The 14,567-nt window shown below is 42.8% G+C and overlaps 1 protein-coding gene across 2 annotated transcripts; it reads right to left on the reverse strand.

Moving 5' to 3' along the window:
- Positions 1 to 5,502: 5,502 nt before the first annotated feature.
- Positions 5,503 to 14,462, reverse strand: DYRK2 (dual specificity tyrosine phosphorylation regulated kinase 2). 2 transcript variants are annotated; one of them, XM_077775202.1, is made up of 2 exons: positions 14,319 to 14,462; positions 5,503 to 7,400 (listed from the first exon to the last, which is right to left on the reverse strand). In XM_077775202.1, exon 2 carries the CDS (start codon positions 7,377 to 7,379, stop codon positions 5,793 to 5,795), a length of 1,587 nt encoding a protein of 528 aa, XP_077631328.1. In that variant the 5' UTR covers positions 7,380 to 7,400; positions 14,319 to 14,462; the 3' UTR covers positions 5,503 to 5,792. The 2 variants fall into 2 exon arrangements, with proteins under 2 accessions (XP_077631328.1, XP_077631327.1); XM_077775201.1 differs by lacking the exon at positions 14,319 to 14,462 and adding an exon at positions 9,308 to 9,447.
- Between the last annotated feature and the right edge of the window lie 105 nt (positions 14,463 to 14,567).

Genomic DNA, 14,567 nt, shown 5'->3' on the forward strand with positions numbered 1-14,567 from the left:
ACAGTTAAGAGATTTTCCTTTACTTTCCAAGACCAACATTCTTTATCGGATTGTAACCTGAGGCCCAAACTGTTTTTGCGAAGTCACTTTGGAACCAGTCACTTCAGTTTCCTCAAATATCAGGTGAGGGATAATTATAGCTTATAGGAATGTATAAGGCTGGACTGATGTTCCTGCAACGCCATGAGACCTGCTAAATCTTCACAAGGAACAATGCTCTGGAACATATCATAGTTATACCCTGCCACTCCTTATTACACATGACTAGTTAATGCTCCTAAAATGTCAGCTTTCTTTGGAGGAGTAAATATTAATTCATTAGGTTGTTCATTAAGCTTCCTTGAGAAGCAAAGGAATGGCAGTTGTGCCCTCCCCAATGTACATGAAATGTAGCACAGATATTAAGGATGTGTCCACAGCACAACAGTTAAGTCAAAAAACCAAATAAACTAAAACCTTTGCAGTAAGATGCAATTTTCTTACATATGTGCATCATACTGGCAGTCGTTTTTCATTTTGGACAGTGTTAAGCATCTCTAATGACAAGTGTTTATTTGCCTAATGACTAAAAAAGAACCAATGTAATTCAAACTTTTAAAAAACAACAATGAAACAGTCACAAATACCCTTTCTTCAAATCTCTTAATGCTCTCCTTCCAAATGAAAAGAAACGAATTTCCCGTTCTTTAAAAGGCCAATACCAATGCCAGCCAAGAACATTCTCTAGTGCTAGTTTAAAGGCAACTTTGAAGTTCCAAAAATAGTTATTTGTTGGGGTGTTGATTCTCAAAGCAAAAAGATTACAGAAATTCACACAGAATAAAGTATTAATCAACTTAAGAGCGAGCCTTAAAAAGATCTGATAAAAGAGAATGAGTGGGAATCATAATCTCTAAGTCAGAGCTGGACAATCTATTTTAAATTTAAATTGCTGCTTTTAGGATCAACTTTCAATTTTATATGTAATGCACATCTCTTAAAATTTTTTTTCTAACTATGTTGAGTTTCTTGGTCAGTTGGTATTTTTTCAGTTGAGAAAAACTCTGATAGCAAGAGAAGCAGTAATGGGAGATTACGGCATAGGATATGGGTTTGGGAACACCGACAGGATCCCCTTGTTTTAGCAACTCCCACTTTTGTTGAAGGAAGCCACGCTAAGTAATTTCTTGGCCTTTGGTGGCAGGAGGGGTGTAAATCAAAATGTGAAGTAGTTCTTTCCACAAGAGGGAAATCTTTGTCTACATATATGCCTACAATGTCTGACAAATTACTATAGCATCTGCTTGCTGTCATCTGTAAGCAAACTCTTAGCTTGGTATTAACTAAACTTGACAAATCACGAGCTAGTTGCTATTTCCAGGTCCTATTTTCTGATCAAGCCGTGGCAGGATGAGACACAGACACCCAAAAGACATGAACTATAGAGACCACCAAGTAAAATGACTACGGAAGCATTAAGAAGCATACGGGGGAGCTGGTGAGAGCATATACGAAGAATTTGCCACAACTTGTACACAAAAAAGAATAAAGATTGGTGGGGAATAATTCACAGACTCTGCTCCCACAACTTGTTACCTTGAAGATTTAAAAAAAAAAAAAGAAAGAAAAAAGATTTGAAGTTCTAGCAGGATACAGAAGGCAGCCGCAGAGGCCATATAAAGGAAAATTAACACAGAAACATTACAGGTGAAAGAATAGGGTATCCTGAGAAAAGCAAGAGTTGCCTGCTAAAACCTTAGTCTTTCTTACTTGAAACTTGCACATTTATATTGAATAAAAAAACCAACTGTAGCTGACAGTGTTTGCCTTCTAAACTCTCTCTAGTCTACCAGACCAAGAGTATCACCAGAAATAGATCGGGAGTTAAATTATAGTTAGAAAAGGGGAGAAAAGTAAGGTAGGACATTAAATTTTTATTCTGAAATTATCTCTGGCCACGACAATAAAATGTAACAAATATTCACTGAACAGTCTTACTCCTGTCTTCAGCTGTACAATACATACAGTATCATAGAACTGGCCACTAGGATTAAAACCCACCAGAACATATTTCATGTTAAGTGGCGACAGCAGCATCTCACAGAAATGTTTACATACATATGTACACAGTCCACATTCAACCATTTTCACATATTTTCAGTACACACAGTTGCAGCATATTTCAGTCACGTGTCTAAGATGTTGCTCGATAAAAACCCAAGCCACTGCCTAGACAGATCTGTAGCAGTTGAGCTGAGTATGATTACAATTAATCTTATATATGTCCATAGCAGAGAGATGTACAAGCCCCTAAGAAACAGAGTTGACAAATACTTTTTTTTCTAATGCTACCACAGCATTATGTTGGGCGATATTAAAACCTTGACCAACCAAATCAGTTTTAAAGTCTTCTGCTTACCAGAAATATTCTTGATGAGAAAAATTACAAAAATGAATGCTCTCTTTATAATAATTCATACTTTTAAGATTCCAATATGGCCCAATGCTACTGACGCCTAAAGTGTTGCCTAACCTCCTGATGGAGTCCTTTAACCCGACTCCAAACCACCCATTAAGTTTAAAAGTGGCTTAAGTGCCTTGCACCCAAATTGTAAAAATCCCTGGCCATCCGTACTAGAGCCAGGCACATATAAAAGGAATGCACTTTGGTTCATACCAAATGCCCTGGGATTAATCACACTATAAAATTAAATGGTTTGAGGTAAATTTTTACAAATACAGTTGATTTTTGTCTAGTGTTAGCATAACAAAAAATATCATTTAAAAAATCAGTCTGATGTTAAGATACAACAAAGACCATCTTTAACCCCTTAAACACAGGAATTTCCTGTGTAACTAACCAAGTGGTTACCTTTTTCAATGCCTGATGATGATTCACGCCTTATGGTTTCTATTAAGGCCGGTAAGTAACTGGATATTTAAGACAGATGTATCTTTGCAGAGGTGGGTTCCATCCTTACTGCCTGGTATTCAAAGAGTTAAAGAGGCCAAAAAATGCATGCCCTACAACATGGCATTCAGAACAAAAGGCACATTGTTAACACTAAGGGCACAATTTCTCCTCTACTGTTGATCTGCACTGTCGCGCATCACCATGCTCTTCCACTGTTGTAGCAACGCACGTAAGTGGTGATGCGCACTGTGGAGGTGCCAGAAACGGAGCCAGATGAGACTGCAACCAAAGACAAGACACTGCGCTAGTCTGGAATCGGAAAACAGCGCAGACATCCCTAGACACTGGTAACCTGTGAGACCGAGGACTGTTTCCAAGCCAACTCCTAGTAGCCTATTAGAGCCCTTCATTTGTTTGTTTAAAATCACAGAGATGCAACATCTTTTTTTTTTTTTGATATAAATAAGCTAGAACTTTTTTAAAGCAGCCCTATCACTAAACACTGAACATAGTGGCTCTTATGAATCAAGTAAATTTCACCGTATTTGGAGGGCGGGGGCATAGCGCTGCACATTATAGTTTGGCTTAAAAGTTTCCGGTTACATTTGTGAATATAGTCACAAATGCACTGTTGGCATCTTAAGGACCAGTTTTCTGTGGTGGGGGAAAGACAAGCAGTATTAGTCCATTTATAAATTTTCACATGTATTTTATAGGGAAATTCCTATTAATGGCAGGCTCAGGTTCATGTAAACCTAAATGTGAAAATGAGGATGGATATGGAAGAGGAGAATTCCAAGGGGGAAACAGCCTTTATGTTTTTGTTTATTTGAATGACCTAAAGAAGCTAACCATCATCCAGAGGCTTATGGTTTTAAAAAGCCACCATACCAAGTCTTAGACTTCTTATGTCTTTGAAGTCAAAATTTTAATAATAAATACACAATCTTTAAATTCTATAAGCCACTGATTGGGGGGTATCATCACTAACATATTATTGCACTTCCACAGATTACACAGAAATGTGTACAATATGCTAAAGAATTTGACTAGGGGAAAGAAGCTATAGTTTCTAAATACAGAAGTAAAAATTAATTTATCAGTGGCACCCTTAAATAGTAAAGCAAGTATCAACATCACTATCTTATTAATAAGCTAGTCTTATTACTGTTTTTTGGCAAATAACTGTAATATTTCCTGAGCATTTTCTTCATCAACTGACAAAGCCTCAAGATAAGTGTTTTGTTCAAAACTACTTTCTTTTTTCTTTCTTTCTAAGTAAGAGAAACTGTAGGACTAATATTAAAAGAACTTAACCGGAAACTTTCTTGGCCTTGCTGGGGACCATGCTTTAAGTACTTGTAAATCAGCTTACAGGCAATACAATAATATCTGTGCATATAAAAGAGTATTTCTCCTAATTTATACTACCCAAAACCTATTGTCCAAACAGGCAAAAATCTTTCTATATTAAATTGCACATACTAAAAAATTTCTTCCACGTGCCTTGAAATTGATAAATATCACTGCTCATACATTAGTGATAAAATACTTAATTTTTCACTTTGAAAATAATTATTATTCAGAGACGAAAATATTCTTTTAACTAACTCTCAGTTACTTTTCCAGGTAAAGTGTCATTCCCACAAAAACAGTCAGTGCAATCCAAAAGAAAGTTAAACAGAGGAATGCGATTTGTGATTTTCCTAATGATGCAAATAAGTCAAACCATTTAACTTGAGATTAAACTTTTCCTCCTTTAAATTCGTTGTTTAAATGGACCTCACTGAAAAGTCACAATGACTTCTGTTCAGCAAGAGGATTTTTCAAGCGTCTTTCTTTTTAAAGAAAGAATTGATGCTTTCCCAGGTGAAGAGAATGTTACAGTGGCACCTGAAAAGTGTGAACTCACTCTTAATATGCTAACCCTTCTTTGGAACTATGGAAATCCCCACCTTAAGTAGCTAGGCTGCTGTTCTCTTTTAAACTGGGATATGAAACAATGGTCATAATCACAGCTGAAATGTCTCTCTTCTGTATTAACAGTCTGGGATATATATGTGAAGGAAGGGAAAAAAAAAACTAAATGCAAGCAACAGATGTGTGGTGAAAGAGGAACAGAGAGGAGAAAAGCAAAGAGGAGGAACAATTTATGGAATACATTTCTATATTTAGGTGCAAAACCAATTCCGTACGTACTATGAGGCTTCTTTACAAACAGCTCGCTGATCATATTAGAGAATTTGGAGGAACACACGTGTTTCCATTTATCCACCCAGGTCTGCTTGGCCAGCTTTAAGAAAGTCAGAATGCTAAGTGGGCACGTCAACTTGGGGATTTTGTGTTTGTCTGACCGCTAGTTTAGGATCTAAGGTCAGTTCTGCTTATTAATCATTTTTGTCCTGACCGCTCTTCTCCCACCCTCACTACCACCCACGTCACTTACAGGAAACGGAAGCGGGACATGCTACACCTGTGCGCGAACCTGGAGCATGGCGAGAGAAGGGGGACCTTTCGGGGGCAATTGCCTGGGAGGGAGAATATATGAACCATAAAAACAGTGAATATCTTCGACACCAATCTGTAAATGCGCAGCAGTCACGAAGTAATCAATGGCCTGCCACTGATGTTTATTACTCTGCCACACTAAATACAGTAAGGCTCATCATACTTTTAGAACACAAAAACAGTTTCAGGAAGTATAAAAACTTAAAGCATTGTCCCCATGTATTTTATAAAAACAAAATGAACAACTTTCTTACATTAAAATAAGTGCTGAAAAGATACAAATGAGTTGAGTTATTGAGCAAATAAAAACAGGTCTGAGCTACTCCTTTTCAACCCAGTAAGGCTCAGCAACGTCGTATCTTTCAGATTACCCAGCATCAGGGGACTCAGCTCAGCTAACAAGTTTTGGCAACACTGTCCTCTGCTGAATATTCCCGTTGGCATCTGTCATCTGTGCCAAATTAGTCCTCAGTTTGGAAGCTGAGCTGGAAGGTGGAGGTAACTTGGAAATGGATGTGATAGCACCAGTGCTCTCGGTTATCCTTTTCACTGACGTCTTCTCCCCAGTCGGAGGCTTTGGCAACCGCCTCCTCAGCCAGGGATGCCGTAAAGCCTGGCCAGGGGTCATGCGAACCGCAGGATCCCATTCTAAACACTGTTTCAAGAAGTCAAGGAAAAGGGGATCGTCACACCCCTTCAGTGCATTCCCCCACTCTCTGCTCTCCGGTGGGCCCCTCAGTTTCCCCCTCCTGGAACGGCCTCCATTGAGAACCACAGAGCCATCTGAGAGTGTTGTGACAGTGCAGTAACGGGGATAACCCTTGGAGCTCACAAAATTTTTGGCTCGTTTGGATGCATCCAGCAGTTTCTGGGAGGGCATGCCCAACAGTTCAATCATACAAGCCAGCTGGTCCCCTTCATCTTCCCCGGGCAAGAGGGGGTAACCGGTCAGGAGCTCTGCTAAAATGCAACCCAGGCTCCACATATCTATGGGCATGCCGTACCTGGCGCCAAGGATCACTTCCGGAGCCCGGTAAAAACGGGACTGAATGTACGTGTAGACACGCTGATGCTCATAACAACTGGAGCCAAAATCGATCACTTTAATACCACTTCTACCCTGCTGCTTTAATAAAATGTTCTCGGGCTTCAGGTCACAGTGAATTATTCTGTTTTTGTGCAAAGCATCCAAGCACTGCAGAATCGAGTGGGCAAACTTGCGAACCAAAGGGAGGCTGAAGCCCTGGAACTTATTCTTCTTGATGAGCTCATAGAGGTTCATGCTCAGCAGCTCAAACGTCATGCAGATGTGGTTTCGGAAGGTGAAGTTCTCCAGCATGTGGATGACATTCATAGTGTTGTCCTTGTCCTGCTTCCGCAGGTGTTCCAGGATTCGAATCTCCTCTGCTGCCTGCCGGTGGAAACGCTTCTCGTTCCGCACCATTTTCAGGGCCACATGCTGGTGGACTTTGTGGTCATAGGCCTTGACGACCTGCCCAAAGCTTCCCTTCCCAATGACCTTGAGGACCTCGTACCTGTAAGCCACGTGATCGTGGGGCACCTGCACGTATGATCCCTGGTCGTCATCGTAGCCACCATTGTTGGGCCCACCTGTCATGCCCTGGCGCTTCTTTGCATTTGGACCCAAAAAATAGATTTCAGGGTAGCTGAAAATCTCATGGTGTTCAAAGGTGGTGAGTTTTTGCATGTATTGCTTCATTGCTTGCTCGGGTGTCATGGGGGTGGCTTTCACCTTCCCCATGCCTTCCATAGACTTCAGAGAGGTGGAGCTCCCCTGCCGTCTGTGGATGCTCTCCAGCTGCCGCTCGGGCACTACCGGCAATCCCGTTTTACCCACTGTCGTAAGCCCGTTTGGTTGTGTCGTGAGCACTGTCCGCTTGTTACTGTTATCCTCAAACAGCTGCTGAACCTGGATCTGTCCGTGGCTGTGGCTGCCAACATGTAAGTGATCATTCATTGTGTGCTTACTGCCGCCAATCTGGAATTCAGAAAGCAAACGTGAATGGAACAGAAGAGGTCTGTCTGTTCGAATGGGGTATTTTTTTAAGTCAGCCCCCACCCCACCTTTACGGTCCAAATCAGGTTCACTAAATGGAAAAAGCTGTATGCCCAGGAGGGACCTCATGAACACCCTGACAGGGAGAGTGGCTATGGCGCGGACAGCCTCTGATTAAATAAAGGAGAAAGACTGGTGGACTTGGTAAGGCTACAAAACTTGGGATCCCGAAAAAAAGGAATCTATGAATGCTACACCTAACAGACAAGCAGTTTGCTGTACATACCCAGGATCTTTACAGTAAGTTCCCTGTGGAGGCAGAAGGCACCGGTCTTGTTCATTGTCTATACCTAACACTTAGCACGGGGCCTGGCACACCCCAGGTGTTCCACTCGATCCATAAATAAAATGAAACAGGGTACGGATAAAGCTGGAACATGTCATCTTGGTCCTGGCTCCACCTCCTCCAGGTCACAACCCCTTTCATACTTCATTTAGCAGCTGCTTTATTACCATGAGGGCAGAGATCATAACTGTCTTGTTCATTACTTTTTCTCCAATGTCTAGCTAGCTCGATTCTGAAAATACGAGTATCTTCATTCTTGGTCTTCTCTACTACTTGGAAAACCAACTATACCTAGGAAGAAGTATGTATGATCCACTGACAGAAAAAAGGTGCACTTTTAGGCTTGAAAGATTCCCATGTAGATATGCATTGTAGCATCCTGTAAACCCTTAATCTATTTTTTAAAAATTTCTGGGCTTCATTGACTGTAATGACCACTTAAGGCCATTCAGCCCAACAAACCAACCACCACACAGTTTGGGGCCTTCCTTTGGTGGATGGCTTAGCTCTCTGAACAGTGTATTTCTGTAGGCTGCTGGGATACTCAGCTTTTCAACAAGGAACACAAAGTAGCGACTTCTATTTCAGGCACACATACCATCCCTGAACATTCCTGTCTAAACAAAACTCATGGTGCAAGCCAAGGGGCCCCCAGTCTTCTACTAAGAATCTGCTTGGAATTTCTTTCGAGTACTATTATTGCAAAGCTGTGAGGGACGGGAGAGCACTGGCAGCCAGGGTCCCCTCAGTTAGGAACTCTTACCAGCCTCAGGCAACTAACCACAAGTCTTAATCCATCCTGCTTGGTGAACTTTATATAAATCTTCAAGATCAATTTGTCATTCACAACACATCTTTCACTCAACTAATATTAGCTAAGGTCTAGCCACAGAAGGGGCAGAGTCCCTGCCCTTTAGGAGCTTACAATCCATTAGTGAAATCTGGCCAACACTATTTCTTCTGTTAGTCCCTTTCTGAATCCTACCTTTTGGGCTCTATACACTACCAAAGAATAGAAGCAGTCTGTATATGTAACACAACAATTCAAAAAATGGCTTGGAATACCCTGGATTATAAATTGAAATTTCAGGTCCTTCTTAGTAGCAGGCCAAGACCTTTAAATTTTCTTTAAATGACACATAGCCTGCACAGTGACTATATGAGGAGTGCTTGCTTCTAATAAAACAGAGTAGAATACAGTCTAGTACCTGGGCCTATCTGAAGTGCGATTTCATAGATTGAGGGATTTTACTTCTCAGACCAATTTTTTGAAGACTTCTGACCAAACCCTTTTATTATTAAAGTCACTGATGATATTTCATGGTAAGTGAACTTTTGTCAGGGTAGCTGGACAGGTTATTTAATACTCATTCTATGCCAGAAGCAGAGCAGTCCCGAAAATGAATTAGGAAGTCATGAGTATATCTAAGAGTAGTACAGGCCCGTCCACAGCTTTTGTTCTCAAGTCCTACTCTCTGCACCCCTCCTCCCCACTGTGATCTTTCAAGCACCAGGAAATACAAAGACCTAAAATATGAAGTACCTCTCTTCTAGAGAACCATTCTCTTCAGGGTGGGAAAGAGTGATTCGGAAGAAAAACCCCGCTACATAAAGCATGAGGCTTCAGTAGGGACAAAATTAACCTTGAGGCTTCAGAAACTCCTAAAAAGACAGCAAAGCATTTTGAGCATCAGAAATTCACTCCAATTTTTCTAACAGCAATCTTAACGTTTTGCATAATTTAAAATACAATCACACAAGTTTAGACACTAGAACCAAAGAGAGCTCGACAATTAACTGGATCAACTCCTGTCTCTCCAACTGCCTTTTCTCGGTCTTCTCAGCTATTAGTTCACCTACCCTTGGTTGGGTTCACGGGTTCCTCGGGGTTCAAGCCTCAACTCCCCTGGCCTCTTAATTCCCGTAATTCTCCCTCATTGATCCTGACCACAGCCAGGGCGTCAGCAAGCACCCAAGGACAGATGAGTTCACAGCTACCCATTCCAGCTCAGATCTGCCCGATCTAGTCTCCTGAGCCCAGGACCCTTGTGCCCGCTTCTCCCACAGACAATTCAACTGAACTCATGATTTTCCTTCTAAAACCCTTTCCTCCTCCCATAGCCTCAAATTCTGATTAAAGGCTTCTCCTCCACATAGTCACTCAAGCTTTATATCTGGAAATCCTTCTCAGTGTCTCTCTCACCTTCTGAGTCCCCATTAAGCCTTGCCTCTCCGGCCTAGTCCCTCTTCAGTGACAGGGCCTCAACGCCCACTCCTGTGGTCTTTCACTGGGACAACCGAAGCAGACCCCTCACAGGCCCCCATGCTTCTCAGTCTAGAATTCCTCAAATCCCCTTCTCCAAAGTACTTCTAGAGTTGTCACTGAAAGTGTTAACCTGACACTGACCTCTCTTTTGCTCAAGGCCCACATCTGCACCCCATTTCCATAGTTAACACACAAATTTTCAGGCAAGGACACCAGATTCTAAAACGTGGCACATAAATGTCCTCAGTCCTTCCTTCTGATGTCATCTACCACTGTTACAATTCTGAGAGTAACAAAGCTGGGTTCCCCAAGACCTGTGGAAACACCATGTTCTTTACGGCTCCTCTGCTTCTGGGGAGGTCATGTTTCACAATGGTTACAAGTCGAGGCATATTCAGTTAGACAGGGATGAAGCCTAGCTCGGTCATGTACTGAATGTGCGACCTTGGGCAATTAATCTCTCCGAACCACAGTACACTTGTCTGTAAAAGGGCAACAGAGCTCCTCATTAGGGCTACAGGATTAAATACATTAAATAAAATGCATAAAGTGCTTAGTATAGAAGAGGGGTTACCATCCTTCCCAAATGCTGCTTGGAATCTCCTTCCTAACAATGTCTCCATGGTAAATTCCTACTCAGCCTTCAGGGTCCAGTTCAACCCTCACTTCTTCTGTGAAACTTCCCCTTTCCTTGCTCCGTGCTTTTAGACCACTGTTAACACCTATTTCATCTTACTGTAAGTGTTTTAACACCTAATGTACCCTCCTGGCTGTGAGCAATTCCAGGGCAGTGTCACCTCTTATCTTTTAAGTCCCTATTAACATAAACCCAAACATACAGTAAGCACTGGGTAAATATCTGTTAAATGGAAGAACACATGTCAATAAATCCTTGTTAACTGATACTTCGCTCTGAATTGTATTTGGGAACTACTTTTGTACCTTCCTAAGAAAACATGAAGTTAATACCCAGGGAACTAGGGACGTCCCTAGCGATCCAAGTCACGACATCAGGCTCGCTCGCAGTGCATCAGCACAGACTTAAAGGCAAATGATAGCCGGTTACAAAGTACCTGTAGCAAATACATCAACCAAACACCTCAAAGCAATGTGTGGAATCTTAAAAACCTGCCAGTGTTAAGGGGATTCTGTTGAGAGGCTGTAGGAAGGAAGGTCTTTGATCTCAAATACTGTAGGACTCAAAAATCACAATGAAATCCGGAAGGCCAATTAACTAATTTTAATAAGGGGGGGAGCTTTAGAAGAGCCACAATATTTCCAGAACACATATGCCAGGCCTACATAACCATAAGAATATTAAAAGCCTCTCACTCTCAGCCTTGAAGTCTGAGAATGTGGCTTATTCCTGTTTACCACTGCTCATCTCATGGCTGTCAACATTTAAAAATATACACAGAGTGAATGCAATTGTTAGATATGTACAATGTAGGGGGTTAAAGCAGAAGAGACCTAACGAAAGCCTTCTCTGACCACAAAATAGTTCAGTGTGAAAAATTATATAAGAACAATAGTCTAACCAGTTTAATCTCTCCCAATAATAAAGTGGAAAATAGCAGATAATTCACTGTGCTAACGTTTTGAGATGTTTGAAAACTTCCCTGAAGTGATCTTAGAAATGCTGTATAGCATTATGGGAACAGAATCGAGCACAAAAAAGTTGGAATTTTGGCTCCTCCTCAAACACAGACAGCCTGTGTGGCTCTGAGTCAAATATCTACTTTTTCTTCTTCAAAATATTACTATTTTTTAAATGAGAACATTCATTCTTCATTAATCCCAATTAGGTAACTAGAGACTGCTGTAAACATTAGAACAGTTATGAAAGTGACAGAATACTAACATTTGGGAACTAAGTATATATTATTATTTCCAATACAACAGCAGAAGAAAAAAAAAATAGGAATCCAGACAGTTACTGGGTACACTATTCAGACAGACAGAAATAAACAAAACAACTATGTATGCAATAATATATCCATGGAGACAGGGAACAAAAGGGCAGTGGACTAAATAAATTCCAAAGTTCATACTCCTTATAATCATATATTTACCTGCCTGATAGATACTTTACAAGGGGAAATATGGACAAGCTCCTGTGACAAGATCATTTTTCTCTCCTTAATTTCCCCCCTTATTCTAAAACAGCTCTTCCCAAGTGTAATTGCTGTGGAAATAACAACTAAAAACTTAAAAGCACCTGAAAGACATACGGGACTATGGCTCTGCAAAAGTTTCTGCATTTGTCATGAAATGAACACCACTCCCTAGGATAAGCAGTGTCCACGAGGCTCAGGAAGGCCCAGCTTTAGCTCCAGCCTTGATAGGAACTGGCTGGGGAATCTTGACCAAACCAGTTCATTTGCCAGACTGTTTCCTCATCAGTAAAATGAAGGAGGTGAACCAGATAAATACTGTTTTGTTTGCTTTTTTTTTTTTCCAACTTTCCTGAAATGCTGTGCAAATCAAATCAAAACTAAGCCACAATCAAAACACCTAAATCACACTTTCAAAACCAAGTTTCCAATGATCAATAATAGCATACTGGAATTTTAACTATAAGTTTATAACAGGTAAATCACCCAGATACCAGAGCAAAATACAAGGATCTGCTTCTGGGAGTCCTGAGAAGGACCCTCACATTTTTTCATCCCTGGCCCAACACAGCCTGTTCCTCCAGTGGACACCTTTCGTCTTCTCTAATCCGGTTGCATATGTCTATTGGGAAAAGGCTCTGATCTAAGAAAGCCCACTCTCGGAATCCAGACGAAATCCAGGTCACATCAGGTCATGTGATTATATCCACACATGGAAAAAAGTGGATGCTACATTTTCTAATTCTCAGATGATTCCAAACCAAACAAATAAACCCAAATCCCTAAAACCAATGGCAATTCCTCAACTAACATGTCACTGTAACAGGAATATTCAACCATAAGCTATCAACCAGCCTACTGACAGATTCTCTTCCACCACCAACAGTGCAACACAGATCAGTTAACTTCTGTGTAATGAATTCTTAGCCCCTGGTCACACGCTGGGGGGGGGGGAGGGGGGGCGGGAGGAGAAAGAGAGAAGGGAGGGAGGGAGAAAATGAATATCTAACAAAATGGTTTCCTATAAAACCTGTACCCATCCATCCAGGTCTAAGGGGAGATGCCCCACTATAACCATCCTCTCACAAATTCTCCTCTAATGAACAAGTTTCCCCGTAACACGTGACCCTCAGAGCTGGGTCTCTGTAGACTGGGAGCGGCCTTCTTCTACAAGAACTCAAGTTTCGCTAGGCAAATGAAGCCTATCCCTACCAAGCATCCCTCATACAGAACCACCTCAGGCCATTCCTCTGGAGGACCCAATTAGAAATAGGACCTGGGAAGCCATCGCTCCTCCAGAAGTGCACACCTCCTCTAGGCTGGCGGTCACCTTCCAAGGGCGATCTCTGGGAGCAGAGAAAAGGTACATGCTGAAGTCAAATCCAGTTTGCCAATCTGCAGCCACTAGTCCCACGCTGGGCTCTCCCCTCCCTCCCCACCCACAGAGGGACCGCAGCACCTGCCAGGTGCCCTTCCCTTCTCACTTCCAAAGCAAAGCCGGCTCTTTCCTTTTAAATAATATCCAAATGCAGAATCCTACAGGGGTGGCTTGTTGTTTTGACTGCTGCTGTGGCTCTTATTTTTGTTAATGTTAATTACAATTTCTGTTGTGCTCTAACCTGTACCACTCATAAAACATGCTTCCACACGCGGGGGACAATTGGCAGTGCTCCCTGCTGACTGGAGCCAGGCCTGGGAGGCTCTTTGGGGGATCGATTTTCCGGGCAGGACAGCCTGACTGTCCCCTAACACATATCTGTTCTATAAATACCCACTACCCAACGTGGGGGTGGGGAGGGGACTGGAGGATGTTTACCCGGTCAGGGAAAGGAGACCTGGGAAGCAAGGACGAAAAAGGAGGGGAAAAAAAAAAAAAAAAAGAAGAAAAGCAGCAGGGAGGAAGTTCCGAGGAAGAGGAGCGCAGGGGTGGGCGGGCTTCGGAGGGGAAGTGAGGGGCCCATGCCACAAATCTTCCTTTGTGGCTGCAGCTCTCATTTCGCCCAAGTTGCATAGGGTGGCGTCCAGGAGAGGCCACTAGCCAGAGGCGTGGAGATACTCGCACTTCGACCTCTCTCCTCCCGGCGTCAGAACCCCACGAGTCGGGGTGTTTATGCCCCGGGCCCCTCCCGCACCCCTTCCCCTCCACCCCGGGCTCCCGCGGGGCTGGGTCTCACCGTGTGGGCTGCGGCGGCAGCGTTGCTGGCCCGGAGAGGCGGCAGGGCGATCGGGGAGGGCGGGCCGGTCCCCACTCCGCTCCGGGGAGCCCCCGCACCGAGCCCCGGGGAAGCCTGAAGCTGACGAATGGCGCTGTCCCCTCCTCTGCCTGGGAGCCACGCGCGGGAGGAGACAAAAGAGGGTCAGGGGGGAGAAAGTCACCCAGAACCCGTCGCCCCGCCCCACCCCTGTGGGTAGCGAACCCCGCT

The sequence above is a fragment of the Crocuta crocuta genome, unplaced genomic scaffold (assembly GCF_008692635.1).
Source record: "Crocuta crocuta isolate KB4526 unplaced genomic scaffold, BGI_CrCroc_1.0 scaffold97, whole genome shotgun sequence".
Lineage (NCBI taxonomy): Eukaryota > Metazoa > Chordata > Mammalia > Carnivora > Hyaenidae > Crocuta > Crocuta crocuta.